This window comes from Schistocerca serialis, chromosome 5 (assembly GCF_023864345.2).
Source record: "Schistocerca serialis cubense isolate TAMUIC-IGC-003099 chromosome 5, iqSchSeri2.2, whole genome shotgun sequence".
NCBI lineage: Eukaryota > Metazoa > Arthropoda > Insecta > Orthoptera > Acrididae > Schistocerca > Schistocerca serialis.
Window position 1 is genome coordinate 415,998,169 of NC_064642.1, and position 16,326 is coordinate 416,014,494.

Consider the following 16,326-nt stretch of genomic DNA (forward strand, 5'->3'; position numbering starts at 1 on the left):
CGAGACACCTTTTGATTGAAGTATAAATCAGCCAACAAAACTGTATTAAGTATTGGTCCTACACAATAATGCATTCTACTGACTTAACAAACAAAACTATCCACGAGTTTGTTTTCCTTACGGATTGTAGCTGCAATATCAAATGAAATACTTAATAGCTGTAAATGATACCTGTCACCACAGTTTGCTTCACTCTTCACCGCTTGTTATAGTATCATTTTTGCATGTGTAATGATTATTTGTGAACCCATTTGTTCAGTCAGCAAGCCAATGACATTCCAGAAATAATGTATTATTAGTCGTTTATTTGATTTTTGCTGCTTTGAATTTGAGCTTGAAGTAATCCTATATATTATATGACTTCTGAACATTGCCTATTGAATGCTAATGTCACACAAATGCACGTCAATTATCAACACTTCCTGACTGTGGAAATATTCTGCACCAGAATAATCTTTCTTGAAACAAGTTTTCTAATGTGATATGTCCGAAAGCATTCGCCCTAAACATAATACAAATGTTTCAAGCTGCCCTCAACATACTTTCTCCAGTAGCCAAGCTGGTTTCATTTTTAAGGCTGAACATCTACTTCAAGGATGTTGTGGAAAGTTATTTAAAATTCATTTAATGTTCCTAGAAATCAACAACTTGATTTTAGAAGAAGACTTCCAAGAAACACTATTAACAGATAAGTAAACTCACAAACGGTGATTACAGACTGAGCACAGGCTCCGATTGGGGAGAGACAACGGTGTCCCCCCCCCCCCCCCCCCCCCCCCCCCCCCCCAGTTGTTTGAGCCCTGTTCAGGGTGCATGCGTGGACAAGGAAAATAAATTCTCGGATTTTTCCCGGATTTCCCGGTTAAAAATACACTTTCTCCCGGGTGAAAACACACTTTTCCGCATTAAGTGACAGTATATTTTCCCTGCAAAACTTATCGATCCTTTGAATGGCTATGGGTTTATCCACAGGCATTGAATTTCCAGGCTGGAAAATATCTCTGATGTGCAGCAACATGTGCGCTGCGTCTTTCATATTACGAAAGTATACATTGGAATTCAATCAAACACCACATGTTACTTTACGAATCATTGAAATCGAGATTGCGATGCACTTTTGTAAGCCAGTTATTGCTCATGTCACGTGATCTCACCAGCTGGTGACAGAGGATATTCAGAGCATAGGACATGTGATGTAGGCAGCCAACAGCGACATCACTGTTAAGTAGCATGAACACACAAACAGGAATACTTAATAGTTTAAATTAATATACATAGTGTTACTACAAGGAAAGCAAAGCGTTCACATATAACATTGGTCTCTGAGGTTAATAGGCTACAACAGAAGCTAAGCTTTCGCACGTAAGGTTGATCTTTTTTGCGCATGTTATACTTTAAGATATATCACACTAATGTGCCAGTACAATTTATAATAATAACATAAATGTCTGATCTTCAGGGTTTGAAATTATTCTAAATGGCTCGTCATCAAAGAGTTGATTTTTAAATGAGAGTCAAACGCTCTGTGATTTAATAAATTCATGGTACATTCTCGAACATAGTTCAACTTACGTAAAAGGATATTTACTTTGAAAGTAACGCTTTTCATACCACCATTCGAAATAGTTTCGCGCGACCTGTTAGAAAGCTTTTCAAACCACCACTCGCAAAAGTTTCGCACAACCTGTTAGAAATAGGTTCATTTCAGCAGTTGCTAGGGAGCGCAGATAACAGGCGACACCGTGCTTGCGCAGCTACCATGGCTTAGGAAGCCCGTACGTACATACATGTAAAACATTGAAAGAAACAAGACATCAGAAAAGAAACAAGACATCAGAGGATACTCCAAGAGCATCGGAATTTCGTGAACCATACTAAAATGTGCACATTTAAAATGCATACTTAAAGTGCACATTCGTATATCCAGATTCCCAGTGAAGTATACCTCAACCTTACATTAAGCTTTTCAGTGTGTTTTTTGGGATGTAAATTTTCTTGGAGCACCAATACTGTATTATATCATGTTTGGTTCTTTATTATGGCATAATGCCATACGTGCTAGAAAATGAAAACGTGCACTTGAAATGCTGCGAACAGTTGAAAGTAGCCAGTACTGCGGAATTAAACATTTCGTTTGAAATACATTGACTGCCTCTGCCGAAAAGGTTAGGAAAAGTCAAACTTCTTTAGCAAACAGACAAAAATAACTTCATTGTTCTGCAAGGCAATTAATGATTGACTGTCAGAAAGGTGGAAATAAAATAAAATCTGAAACTAATAACATATTTTAGCCTTCCATAATTAGTGAATGTGTTCTAATTCATTTGCCGGCCGAAGTGGCCGTGCGGTTCTAGGTGCTACAGTCTGGAACCGAGCGACCGCTACGGTCGCAGGTTCGAATCCTGCTTCGGGCATGGATGTGTGTGATGTCCTTAGGTTAGTTAGGTTTAATTAGTTCTAAGTTCTAGGCAACTGATGACCTCCGAAGTTAAGTCGCATAGTGCTCAGAGCCATTTGAACCATTTTTTAATTCATTTGATAGCGCCTGGCCACAGATATCCGTTTTGTTTTCATTTGACGTGAGAGTAAACGAGGGAGAAACAGCAAAATCACTAAATATAAACATGGGTCACGTGGAGACTACCCGCTAAACTCAGACTGCTCTGCGCATCATCCCCTGATCTACGATATTTGCTAACCGGGTCAATACTATTAAAAAAAAAAAACACACATCTCGCTCTTAATAACGGATGGGATTATTTGTAGTCGGGAGAACAAGAACTCTTCAGAAAATATGCACTCTTTATTGCCTATTAGCTAATAACTTGCTATTTTGTGTGACATAAAATTAAAAATAGGATACATAAAACCAATAAAGACAAGAGATAAGCAACAAAGTACACATTTCCTCAATTCTTAGCTCCCAGACTTTTTGTCTCTCTAATCTTGCTACAGCTTTACATGGCGTTCTTTCCTTTCTGTGAAAGAATCTATTACCTCATAAAAGTTCGTCAAACGTTTTGCTACATGAAAAATTGAAATGTCATTATCTAATACTGAAAAAGCTGTTAACACAAATATTACCCAAGACTGGTGTGGTTTCTCGATCTGATTATGTCTATTTCGTCACTGTCTGCTAGATAAAACAAAATAGGACTTTCTAATATTGCAGCAATTTTGTAACACACACCAAATAAACGAGACTGTTTTGGCTGAAATGGCCATTTTTATAACAAGACAGAATATAATTCACAAAGTACCAATATAAAATGCCTATTATGCCTACTACAAGCAAAAAGCTTAATGTTAGCAAATAGTTTCACATTTCATTCACACGCACCAGTTTCTCAAGCATGAGATCGAAAAGTAGTATTATGAAATTGTTATATAAAATTGGAATCGTCTTATTCTTCCATAATTTGTATGATGTCCCCGTTTCTTCTCCTTCCTCATTCTAACAAACAATCTTGTCATCACCAATTGTGTAACTATTCCTGTCATGGTCAAAATTTGTTCACCGATTAACTTCACTAACCCTGCTAGAATCACAGGTTTAGTTATCCTGCGATTATTCTCCGGTTAGGCGTTGTTACGTATTTGTACAACACATTTTCCGCGTTACTTCCAGAACAGAACTTACGCAGCTGCTGGCCAGGGACTGTACAACTGGTCCTTACTAGTGTAGCGATCTGGACAAAAATTTTCTGTCAAAATTTCATTTTCTTGGATATATCGAGAAGACAATATGTAATCTTTCTCACCTATTATTCCTGTTAGTCATTTATTTCCATTCTGGTAGTCTGAATCTAAGGATTTTGCTAGTAATTATAACAACACTGATCATTCGCAAACCCAATCAACCACATAATCAGACGGCAATTGGCATTCATCCGTTTGGCTTTACTCCGCTCAGCTCGTATAGCCCTGTCCCCTTTTGTTTGGGAAAGTTTATTTCTAGATGCGATGAGGATGTGTTCAAAAATGTTCAAAAACCAACAGGGATGTGTTTCAGAATCATATGAATAATCGATAGACCAACGTGCGCTGGATACTAAGCGCTTTGTGAAACAAGTTTTTTTCCTCAAGAATATGAATTTGGTGCCCCCTTTTCCCGGTAGCATCTAGTTGCTTGCTGCGACTACTTGCACAGTCAACAACCACATTCCTGTAGCCAGAAGCGGGACAATGTAGTGCTCAAATGCGACTAAACTGCGCATGCTCACGAGTCCGCTCGTAACTGCTAAAACGAGTCTCATGTAAACAGTTGTGATTTCACACTCATCGGAGGCAATTTGTTGTTATGAAGCATAGCATAGTCTTCCTAAAGCCTTTGACACATTTTGCTGTTGGCACACGCTTGCACGAGCACTGTGTGTCGTTGTTGTATATGACACATTTCCTTTACAATTTAAGTTATTTTAGTTTTTTCCTCTCGTTTATGTTTTATTGAAGAGTTATTCTGCAGTAGCGGGATACAGTAATATCCTGTGTCAGAGTACTGGTTCTTACCAGTGAATGTTACAAAAGTTAACTGAAAACTAAAACAAGGAAAAATTCCCGGAATTCTAAAAAATTCCCAGGTTTTTCCCGGTTTTCCCCCGGATGAAAAAATTCCCAGGTTTTTCCCGGATCGCCCGGTTGTCCCAGGTCATATACACCCTGCTGTTATTTTACGCAATTTAGGAACGGAAGACTTAAAACTGAAAGTTTGTCAGAGTACCTGAACCGTTACCCTACTCTAATGAGTGTCAGTGCCTGAATGGGCATACAAGAATTCTCCACCATTACTATCTAAATCACAAAGGAGACAGTTCTACACTATTAAAAGATTAACCATTATTGCTAACCGTTCTTTACGTTCCCTTTCTTGTCGTTGTCTCTCACCCTCTTTTTGTTGTAACCGCTCTTCCTCCTCTTTCTGCTGTTTTAGCTTCTCTAGTCGGCTGGATTGCCGCCTTGGCTGATATTCAAGCAGTCGCTTTCTGAAAAGTAAATACGAAACATTAGGAAAGCAAGATCATTTAGACAGAAAGAGCGATATATTTCATATGTAATCCAGCACATTCAACCACCTCAAAGAGATCATTCTCAGCTCCCTTCCATCTGACCAGGAGAAAAAGCTCAGTACCAATATTACAAAACATTTCCTGTGCAGTACACCATGATAGTGAAACCTCCACTTCAAGAAGTTGCATTCATTCTATCCAAGTTGCAGTCATTCTACCCACAATGATTCACACAGCCACTGACAACTTCAGAGAACAGTTTCACAACTGAATCACTAATGATGGTCACAGAATTGAGTCAGGTACACTTTAAAACTGATTTTGAAAATTGTTACATATCTGCTTCTCATACATAAATAAATTTTAAAGGTGACTGTACTGCTTAATTTTTGGTGTTTTTTGAAAACAGGAATATATGACTCCAAATGTGAGTTACTTCTGCTGTCTTGTGTAGTTGAAGACCAAACTAGAAACGTTACGAGGTAAGTTTAAATTTTACATCATGTTTACAGTGATCTGGTTGAGTATGGCCTATGTGCAGTTCATATGTGGCCATGCTATATATTGCAACAACTGGACAGTAACTTGCAATATTAAATTATGGTTAAAAATGTAAGACAGAATAATATTTTACATGTACAGTATCAACCATTTTACTTTTGCTATGATGATTAATGTCTGGTAGTTTCACTTGTGCACTTATAATTTCCTGGTGAGTAGCCACAAATGTTTCTGCAGTGTTCAATCCTGAGTACTTCTATTTACATGATGTTATATTAATTGAAATTTAACATTACCCATCAGCACTGCATTTTACAATCTTTTCTTTTTCATGTTCACTATTCTGTCACTCTCGGCAAGTATTGTATTGCACATATTTAATTAACATGACCAAAATCTTACTGTTTTTCAAATCATGTCATTAAGAATAAAATGCTCAAGCTTTTGACAACTGTTACCACCACCACCACAACCAGGAGTAGAAACCCCCGACTGTCGTGACTGTCACGGTGTTATTGCTCCACTTACACAAGCACACCAGCAGTGTTGGAACCTTCCAGAGAGTGCTGAAGAGACACAGGTGCAGCAAGCTGATTTGAGCATCTCTTAGCAGCTCTGGCCTGTTGTGAGATAAGAGTGGTTTCAGGTGGCATGAGGGCTCTGAGCACATGTGAAACTGTCACTCCCACCTCCCTATGAGTATCAAATATCTGTCTTGGCTTTCATTCCATGTCCAACGGAGTCCCAATATGATGACATATAAATCAAGACTGTTGTCTTTTGAAACTGTATTTTGTGTCTTGTCTCCAGCCAATGTTCTGCCAAGGTCCACTTCACAAGCTCCCTAATATTTGATGTCATTTGTGTTCAGTAAAATACTCAATGGCAGCAAAAACTGTTTGGCTTAAGTATATGCTGCTGCATTTGCAGAAGACACCATAAACACAGGGCACTACGAATTTTGTTGTCTTTAATGGGGCGTAACGTATCTCATATCTCAGAGGTGGGTGGAACATTGGTCTCCTCGCTGCGATGGAGCACTTCCTTTCACGCCGATCACCTGCCACCCTACCTAAAACCTCTTTCCTCATTACCTCAGCCAGCTTCATCCTGACCCGCAACTTCTTCACTTTTGAAGGCCAGACATACCAACAATTAAAGGGAACAGCCATGGCTACCAGGATGGCCCCCTCGTATGCCAACCTATTCATGGGTCACTTAGAGGAAGCCTTCTTGGTTACCCAGGCCTGCCAACCCAAAGTTTGGTACAGATTTATTGAGAACATCTTCATGATCTGGACTCACAGTGAAGAAGAACTCCAGAATTTCCTCTCCAACCTCAACTCCTTTGGTTCCATCAGATTCACCTGGTCCTACTCCAAGTCCCATGCCACTTTCCTTGACGTTGACCTCCACCTGTCCAATGGCCAGCTTCACACGTCCGTCCACATCAAACCCACCAACAGGCAACAGTACCTCCATTATAACAGCTGCCACCCATTCCACATCAAACGGTCCCTTCCCTACAGCCTAGGTCTTCGTGGCAAACGAATCTGCTCCAGTCTGGAATCCCTGAACCATTACACCAACAACCTGACAACTGCTTTCGCATCCCGCAACTACCCTCCTGACCTGGTACAGAAGCAAATAACCAGAGCCACTTCCTCATTCTCTCAAACCCAAAAACTCCCACAGAAGAACCATAAAAGTGCCCCACTTGTGACAGGATACTTTCCGGGACTGGACCAGACTCTGAGTGTGGCTCTCCAGCAGGGATACGACTTCCTCAAATCCTGCCCTGAAATGAGATCCATCCTTCATGAAATCCTCCCCACTCCACCAAGAGTGTCTTTCCACCGTCCACCTAACCTTCGTAACCTCTTAGATCATCCCTATGAAATTCCCAAACCACCTTCCCTACCCTCTGGCTCCTACCCTTGTAACCGCCCCTGGTGTAAAACCTGTCCCATGCACCCTCCCACCACCACCTACTCCAGTCCTGTAACCCGGAAGGTGTACACGATCAAAGGCAGAGCCACGTGTGAAAGCACCCACGTGATTTACCAACTGACCTGCCTACACTGTGACGCATTCTATGTGGGAATGACCAGCAACAAACTGTCCATTCGCATGAATGGACACAGGCAGACAGTGTTTGTTGGTAATGGGGATCACCCTGTGGCTAAACATGCCTTGGTGCACGGCCAACACATCTTGGCACAGTGTTACACCGTCCGGGTTATCTGGATACTTCCCACTAACACCAACCTATCCGAACTCCGGAGACGGGAACTTGCTCCTCAATATATCCTCTCTTCCCGTTATCCACCAGGCCTCAATCTACGCTAATTTCAAGTTGCCACCACTCATACCTCATCTGTCATTCAACAACATCTTTGCCTCTGCACTTCCGCATCGACTGACATCTCTGCCCAACTCTTTGCCTTTGAATATGACTGCTTGTGTCTGTATATGTGTGGATGGATATGTGTGCGTGTGCGTGTGCGTGTGTGTGTGTGGGGGGGGGGGGGGGGGGGGGGGGGGCGCGTGCCCACACACACACACACACACACACACACACACACACACACACACACACACACACATATCCATCCACACATATACAGACACAAGCAGATGTGTGAGGTAGAAGCATGAGGGAACATAGGTCACTGGATTATGTTAATGCACTTCCCTCCTTCATAGGTCTTCAAATAGGAGGTCAAGCAGGTGACTTGCTACCATCTACCCCACTATGTCATGAGAAGCAACTACACGGTGTTTCACATCATTGTACGGGTCCTCCACAGCGCACCTTATGACTCACTGGTGGCAAAGTGTGCAGATGCCCAGGAAATACAGTGAAACTTCGCTTTTACACTTTTCAAGGGACTTGAAAAAAATGGTTAAAACTCGAGAAAATGTAAAATGTTGGAAATAACATTTTAAGCTGTAAAAGTTACATATAGGATACTCCCTCGCACTTTATGTATCATGTATGTACATAACAGGCATCAAAAGACTTGTCAGGGGCTATGAAGGTTTATTATCTCTAATGAAACTGGAACTGATAACTGTCTGGGAAGTAGGAACATTGGACTGAATTTCATATCTCATAATCAATGTTTTTGAAAGCCTGCAGCTATCATTCATTATTTAAATAATGATATACTGCACTAGTTACGTATTTTTTCATGCTTGGCATGACGCTTCTCGAGAATATTTTCTTGTTGTCAAGTGGAAATATGTAAATAAGTATTTTGTGTGGGCTTGAATATGTGTTACTCTCCAACTCTTGCACTGTAGTCGTCTTCTAGTGGTTATCAGGTACTGTGCCTTATCAGTTGTCAGTTATGTAGAAAACCCCACACACACACACACACACACACACACACACACACACACACACACACACAGAGAGAGAGAGAGAGAGAGAGAGAGGGAGAGAGAGAGAGAGAGAGAGAGAAAATCTATCACTCACATTGTTTGTGTAACATCACATAAAAATACATACATAAATACTGCACTTGACAATGAGAATAAGTTCTCGAAACACACTTTGCTCAGCATGAATAAAATATGTAACAGGCGTTATGTTTAAACTAAAAACATCTGAACAATGCAAAGTGTATGACGGTGTCAACTAGCACTACAAGCAGCCATATGGCAAAACACGCTAAATATGGTCCGACAAACGTGTAACAATAATCACAACAATTATGAAACTGCGTTTGTGCAGCAGACATGGTTTGGAAATGGTTGTGATTGGTCATGATATCTTCATTCGAACAAACCTAGTTACTCCCATGAGCCACAATGCCAAGCAGAGCTTGGCAGCAGCGGGAGACACAGCATGAATTGTTCAAACTTTTACACGTTTACCGTTTCAAACCCACTGAGTAGAGTGCCCTGGTGTCAAGAAACTTAACCATGTAATATTTGTAAACCCTTCTGGACTGCCAAAATCATGTCAGCGCCATTTTTTCTCCACAAACATTTTTTCATAATGTGCAAAACACCAGAAAATTATAAATATGTTGACGCAAAATCAGGTGCAAATTAACATTGTGGACACAGGAAATTTGACAGGACTGATAAAAAATGTCATAAATGGCGAGCAAACGTTAATTGCGGGAATGTAAAAGCGAGGTATATTGTATTTATTTTGCACAAAATGCTTTAACACTACACAGAATGCAGGTAAGAGTTACAAGTAACACTAATACCAATCCTGGATATGGACAGAATCTATGTAAATCTTTGCACATTGTTCTAAACTGCTAGAGGAGAAATTGATTCTTAGTCATCCTGCACAGCAACTGTAACGTTCTTCTGGGAAAGGCAACTTCCCCTCCATGAACACTGCTCACTTTTCAGTTTATGGACAGACTATATACATCCCCAGCATTTGCTGTCCAGTACTGTTACGTGAGAAACAAACTCACTGCGCTCATATTTATATAGTGGAGTTATTAACTCAGTACTTACTTGCGGTAGTGAAGTGAGCTCCTATGTAAAAAAAGCTTAACAGCTGGAGCTATCAACTGTGTATCGCACTGAAGGGCCTTTTCCAAGTGTTACATATTGTCAATTATGTATATGACAATGTTGATTTCATACATTAAAGGTATTTGCAACTGCAAATAAGGACAACCATCAGCTGTAGAATGGAGTGACAACAATGAAAATTTGTGTCGGACCAGGATTTCCAGCTTATCACGAGCAGTTGCCTCACCATTTGGCTATCCGTGTACGACTGACGGCCAGACCCAAACTTCCATATTTTGTCAACCACGCATCTACGACCTACACTCTTACATTTATTATGTATATTCCTATGGAGGTCATATGTTGTACTTGAAAGTCGCTCACCCAGAATCGGCAGGGAAATAAGATACTGGAGTGCGAGTGTTATTCTGATTGCAATGCAAAGTTTCTTTGGGCATGCATGCATGTCCAAAGGAATTCTGCATCTTAATCAGAGCAACACAGGCCTTCCAATATCGTATGTTGATTTCTTTGTCTCTACTATAGCTGTCTGGAATACTTTTCACAGCATGAGGGTTATCAAACACATCACCTCAGTCTCTGCTGTCCCAACATCTGAAGAGGCTCTGATACTTAAACTGTCTCCCTCTGCAATAGAAGTGAGTCACCTATGTGTCATACAATTTCAGTTACTTTCACGTAACTCAAGCAACGCATTACAGCAGCTTACTATTCTAGACTTTAACACGATCAGTCAAATTCCATTAGACATATTCACACCCATCTTGGAAGATATAATGTGGGTGGGTGGTAAGTGCCATCACTAACTGTTGCCTAGTGGAAAGTGTTAGCAATTCCTGAATGGAAGAAATTTATACAATCTACCAGTAACACAATTAATGGTGCACAAGTGAAGTAAATTTTTGCTGATTCATTATTTCATCAACAGGAGACTAAAACACAGTTACACAGCTTTACAATACACTGTAAACGATAGACAGCAGCAAGGTGCCACATTTACTAATCCAATCCCTTTCCCACCAACACTGCATAGGTGTCGGACAACACCACACTTACAAATTAACTTATTTTACATAACTGCTCACTTAACAACTGCAAACAGGTACTCAATAAATTGAAAATAACTCCATTATGTAAACACAAGCTCAGTGATTTTGTCTACTCACATACTCACAAGTGGCATCAGTGACCGTGATGCGGTTGTGACAAAAACTATTACCAATGTACAAAGGACAGTTAAAACAAGCTGTAAACTAGATAAAATATCGGTAGTGCCATATGTCACTGAGGAACTTGGGTTAGTTAGTTAGTTAGTTGGAAACTTTCAGCAGAGGGCAGGAGCATGTACAGGACCCATGGCTCAAGTTTAAAAAAATAACTGACCATGCACCAGATACATATGTGCCCAGCAGAACACTTCAGAATGGAGGCAACCTGCATGGTATACAGTCATTGTAAAGAATTTTTTAAAGAAATATAGATGAAGAAACAGAGGTTACTGAGTAACAAGTCTTAAAGTGTAGGGCTATAGATCGGGAGATACTGAATGAAATGTGTTTGGCTATCAAGAAAGCAATGAGCCATGCCTTCAATCACTACTGTAGCAGAATATAGAAATTCTGCTTGTATTTAAAGGCTGTTAGTTGCACCAAAGTTACTGTCCAGTTCTTAGTGAATGAGACAGGAACTGAAATTGAGGGCAGTGAAGAAAAGTTGAAATGCATAACTGCTTAACTCAGTTTTCAAATGTTCCTTTTACATATGAAAACCCAAGAAAATTGCTCCAATTTCATCACCATAGCACTGAAAAGATGAATGAAATAATTATTAGTGTCAGTGGTGTTCAGAAACAGCTGAAATCATTAAAACTGAACAAAGCTCCATGGCCTGATGGAATCCCTGTCAGATTCTATACTGAATCTGCAGCTGAGTTGGCTCCTCTTCCAAGTACAATCTATTTTAGATCCCTTGAACAAAAAAGTGTGCCCAGTTTTCGGAAAAAAGCACAGGTCACACACTCACGGAATCCATGTCAGATTCTATACTGAATTTGCGGCTGAGTTAGCCCCTCTTCAAAATACAATGTAATGTAGATCTCTCGAACAAAAAATCGTGCCCAGTTTTTGGAAAAAAAGCACAGGTCACACACTTTTACAAGAAGGATAGTAGAGGTGATTGAAAAAAGTATTGTCCAATATCCTTGACATTAATTTGTTAAACAATCTTAGAACATGTTCTGAGCTCAAACATAATGAAGTATCTTCAACAGAATGACCACCTCAATGCCAACCAGCATGGATTCCGAAGACATCAATCATGTGAAACCCAACTTGGTCTGTTCTCATGACACACTGAATTCAAAGTTTTTCATCATTTGGTTAAACTAACTCGAAAATTAGTGAAAGAGCAAGGCATTCTTCCAGTTTTAGGAAAGGAGAAAGGAGTACAACAATTAAAAAGATCCAGCAGTTTTTTGAAGATGATGAAAACAGTAGAATGTGCCCAGCTTGCAAAGATAGCAAAAGAATTGCTATAAATGGAGTTAAAGTAACAAAGCAGAAACAACTAGTGCTGTCAAATTTAAATGAACTTTATGTAGCTTTCAAAAATTCTCACCCTAAATGCAAAATTGGAAGGTCAAAATTTTCTGACCTCTGCCCTAAGTGGTGTATTTTGGCTGGATCCTCAGGGACACACTCTGTATGAGTACGTTTACATCATCAAAATGTCAAACTGATGATTGTGGGTGCAAAACTCAGTGATCTTAACTACAAAGAGTTACTAGATTTAATGGTCTATGACACTAAGTTATGACTGCAAAAATGGTTCAAATGGCTCTGAGCACTATGGGACTTAACTTCTGAGGTCATCAGTGCCCTAGAACTTAGAACTACTTAAACCTAACTATCCGAAGGACATCACACACATCCATGCCCGAGGCAGGATTCGAACCTGTGACCGTAGTGGTCGCGCGGTTCCAGACTGAAGTGCCTAGAACCACTCGGCCACACTGGCCGGCAGTTTTGACTGCATGATGAGTTTGTGTACTAAATGCCCTCGTAAGGAAACCGTTATTGAATTGTTTCACGAATATGAGGAGGAAATGCCGGATAGTATTACCTTCAAACAGTGGATCACAACTGACAGGGCAGAAATGATAACAGTGGTTAAATCTCAGGAAGAGTACTTGGAATCTTTAATTGATAACTTACTTCAAAAATTCAAAAGTCACCACTATGTTTCTAAAATCCAAAGTAAGTTTCTTGAAAGGGGTGGGGTGGGGGTGGGGGGGAGGGGGGAAGAACCACAACTTCATGAAATTGAATGCATAATGCTGGCTGATTTTGAAGAAAATTTTACATTTCATTTGTGATTCAGGATGCAATATTACAAGTACCACTGGGTCAATGGCCAGGCAACAGTGGATCCATTTATCTCTACTTTAAAAATGAGAAAGATGAAGTTCGCAGTTCTTCAATTTGCATTCTAAGCGACTACTTGGAGCACAACACTTTGGCTGTACATGTGTTTCAAAAGTATGTAACAAATTACATAAAAGAAGGTTGAGAAGCTGATATACTTTTCACATGGAAGTGGTGGTTAATGTAAGAACAAAAAGAATTTTTCAAATCTGTGCAACAACAAAGAAGACTGGGTCGGAGGCTGAATGGCACTTTTTTTGCATCTTGCCATGGTAAAATGCATGTGGTGGAGTAGGAAGTACAACAAAACGTGAAGTAAGTAAAGCCAGCCTACAAAGACCAACCACAGACCAAATTCTCAGAGTAAGGACATGTATGTCTTTTGCAAGGATAATATTAAAGACATAACCTATTTTCTGATCAAGAAAGAAGTGGTTCTGCATACGAAAACAATACTTCATACCAGATTTGAAAACTGTATAGCAGTAAAAGGAACATGGCATTTCCACAAATTCCTTGGCATTGCAGGAAACTTAGTTCAATGCTATGTAACATCAGAAACCGAAATTTATGATCATTGTGTCAGTAAAATTACATCTCTGTCTTTAATGTTGAACGACATAGTGGCATGTGTGTATGATGGGCAGTGGTGGCTTGCAGAGGTAGAAACAACAAGTTTGGAAAACAATGATGTTTTGTGCATTTTTACCACCCTGCTGGCCCAAGAACATAATTCAAGAAGTCTACTAATGACAAAGTTTGGATACCAATGAAAAATGTTTAAAGGAAACTTTCAGTGCTTGAACTTAACACAGCAAGTGGGAGATCTTAATCTATGTCACAGAAGCTGTCTGAAGAAATAAGTGTTCTTAATATTCACTACCAGGTTTAGGAACAGTTGCATCTCTAAGGATGTTAATTGAAAATATTTATTTTAAGCATGTCAAAATAATATAGATGTTAATTTCAGTGATGTTTCCACTTTTTGTATATAATTCAGTACCTTACTTCAATAATAATTAATTATATCCCACAAATATCTCACATGAACAGGCAAAGCCAAGAGATCAGTTGTAGAGTAATGTGAATTATCTCCTCATTTTCAAAAATTCATATCTTTGATATCAATGTTGAAATTTTTACAGTATGTTGCTATCATATAGGTGTACAAACTGTGCAAAAATCATTTTTATATTCAGTCTCACCTGAGATAACTAACCCCAAACTTCACAAAAAACGAAAATTTTGAAATTTCAAAAATTCATAAAAAATTAAGGGAACATTTGTAAGTGTTCTTGCTCTATATGAGGCCAGTAATGTATGATATCTAACTATAGGAAAAAAATAGACTCTCATAAAACACTCCTTGTTTGTTATTTTTGGGCCTGAAAAGGGGATTTTTTGAAAATTTGGATACCAAACTTGGAGTTCATTTTGACTGGTTATTTTTGAATTTAGGGTATTTTGTGTAATAGACAATGCTGTAGAGGACACTTTTCTAAAAACAATCATGTCAATTTCAATGTTGTAACTTAACCCAGTGCAGACATATTCAAATTTTCTCTAATGTCTCCGGACTAAAAAATCGTTGCGCACCTACAAATAAAAACGGCCACCATCCAGTAAAGATGCAAGATAAATTATTTTAAAAAACTGTTTTGAACTTCTCAAATACAGGGTAATCACATATTAAAAATTAAAAAAATTAAAAATGGTCAAGCAACCAATTTAATTTTTATTGGACCACTTCATTTGGATTGCCCCAACGTAAAATTCCTGGGTTTTCCTCGGCTTTCTCCCAGATGAAAAAATTACCAGTTTACCTGGGACACATACACCCTGGATAAAGATTCTCGGATAAAAATCTTAAGGGGGCCGTGAAAGCCCCAATCATGGAGGGTAACTAAAATGTGATGGTGCCAAGTCGTGTCATATGCAGAGTAGGTCAAAGAAGACCGCAACACGGTGCCAGCAATTTGTAAAAGCCTGTCGGACTGCAGTTTCTAACCTGAGTAAATGGTCAGCTGGAGAGTGTCCTTCCCGCAAGCCACACTGATATGGGGACAAAAGGCCTCAAAATTCAAGAACCAAACATAACCAGAAGTTAACCATCCTTTCAAAGTTTACAAAGTATGTTCATCAGACTTATCGGGTAGTAGCTTGTCCAGAGACATTGGGTTCTTCCCAGGCTTAAAATCAGGGATAGCTATACTGTCTCATCATTGGTGGAAAGGGGGGAGGGGGGGAGGGGGGGGAGCCACCCGTGACCAAATGTGGTTTGCGATCCTGAACATGCGTTGCCTCTGGGATGTCCAACTGTTGCATAATATGGTTATGAATAGAATCCAAGCCTGGGCCCGTGTCGTATGAAGAGGCAAGAGCCTGCAAAGATTTCCATCAGTGAAGGGTTCATTACAGGGCTCAGCTTGGTGGGGTTGAAACAGAGGGGCATCTGTTCAACCCAGTGTTTCTGCCAGAGAAATGTGGCAGGATAGGATTGGCAGTCTGTACAGTGACTACTATGTCCTTGGTCCACCACAGTACCAGTCGACGATGATGGAGGCCTGTGAATAAGGGAATAGCAGTGCCAGCAGCATGAAAAAGAGCAGCAGAGAAGTCTTGCACAAATGTATCAATGCAAACTGAGAGAGATGTCAAAGTGCACAGCAGACATATACAAAGGCCAACTGGCCCTATCGAATGCCCAATGCGTGGACCTGTCGGTGGCAGGATGACGATAGAATCACCAGGAAATGGTCACCGTCACGAAGGCCATCAAGGGGTAATCAATGTAGGGGAGCTGCGAGAGCAGGCGAGGAGAGTGAGAGATCAACAGCAAAAAAGGTGCCATAAGCAACATTGAAGTGGGTAGGGGAACTGTCATTAAA

General features: G+C 39.9%; 1 protein-coding gene across 1 annotated transcript in view; it reads right to left on the reverse strand.

Annotated features, from left to right (window-relative positions):
• The window catches only part of LOC126482350 (uncharacterized), a 281,287-nt gene that overhangs the window by 158,411 nt on the left and 106,550 nt on the right, over nucleotides 1-16,326 (reverse strand). Inside the window, exon 7 of the mRNA XM_050106430.1 lies at nucleotides 4,848-4,982. Coding sequence (XP_049962387.1) covers nucleotides 4,848-4,982 — 135 coding nt within the window. The remainder of the gene's footprint in view (nucleotides 1-4,847; nucleotides 4,983-16,326) is intronic.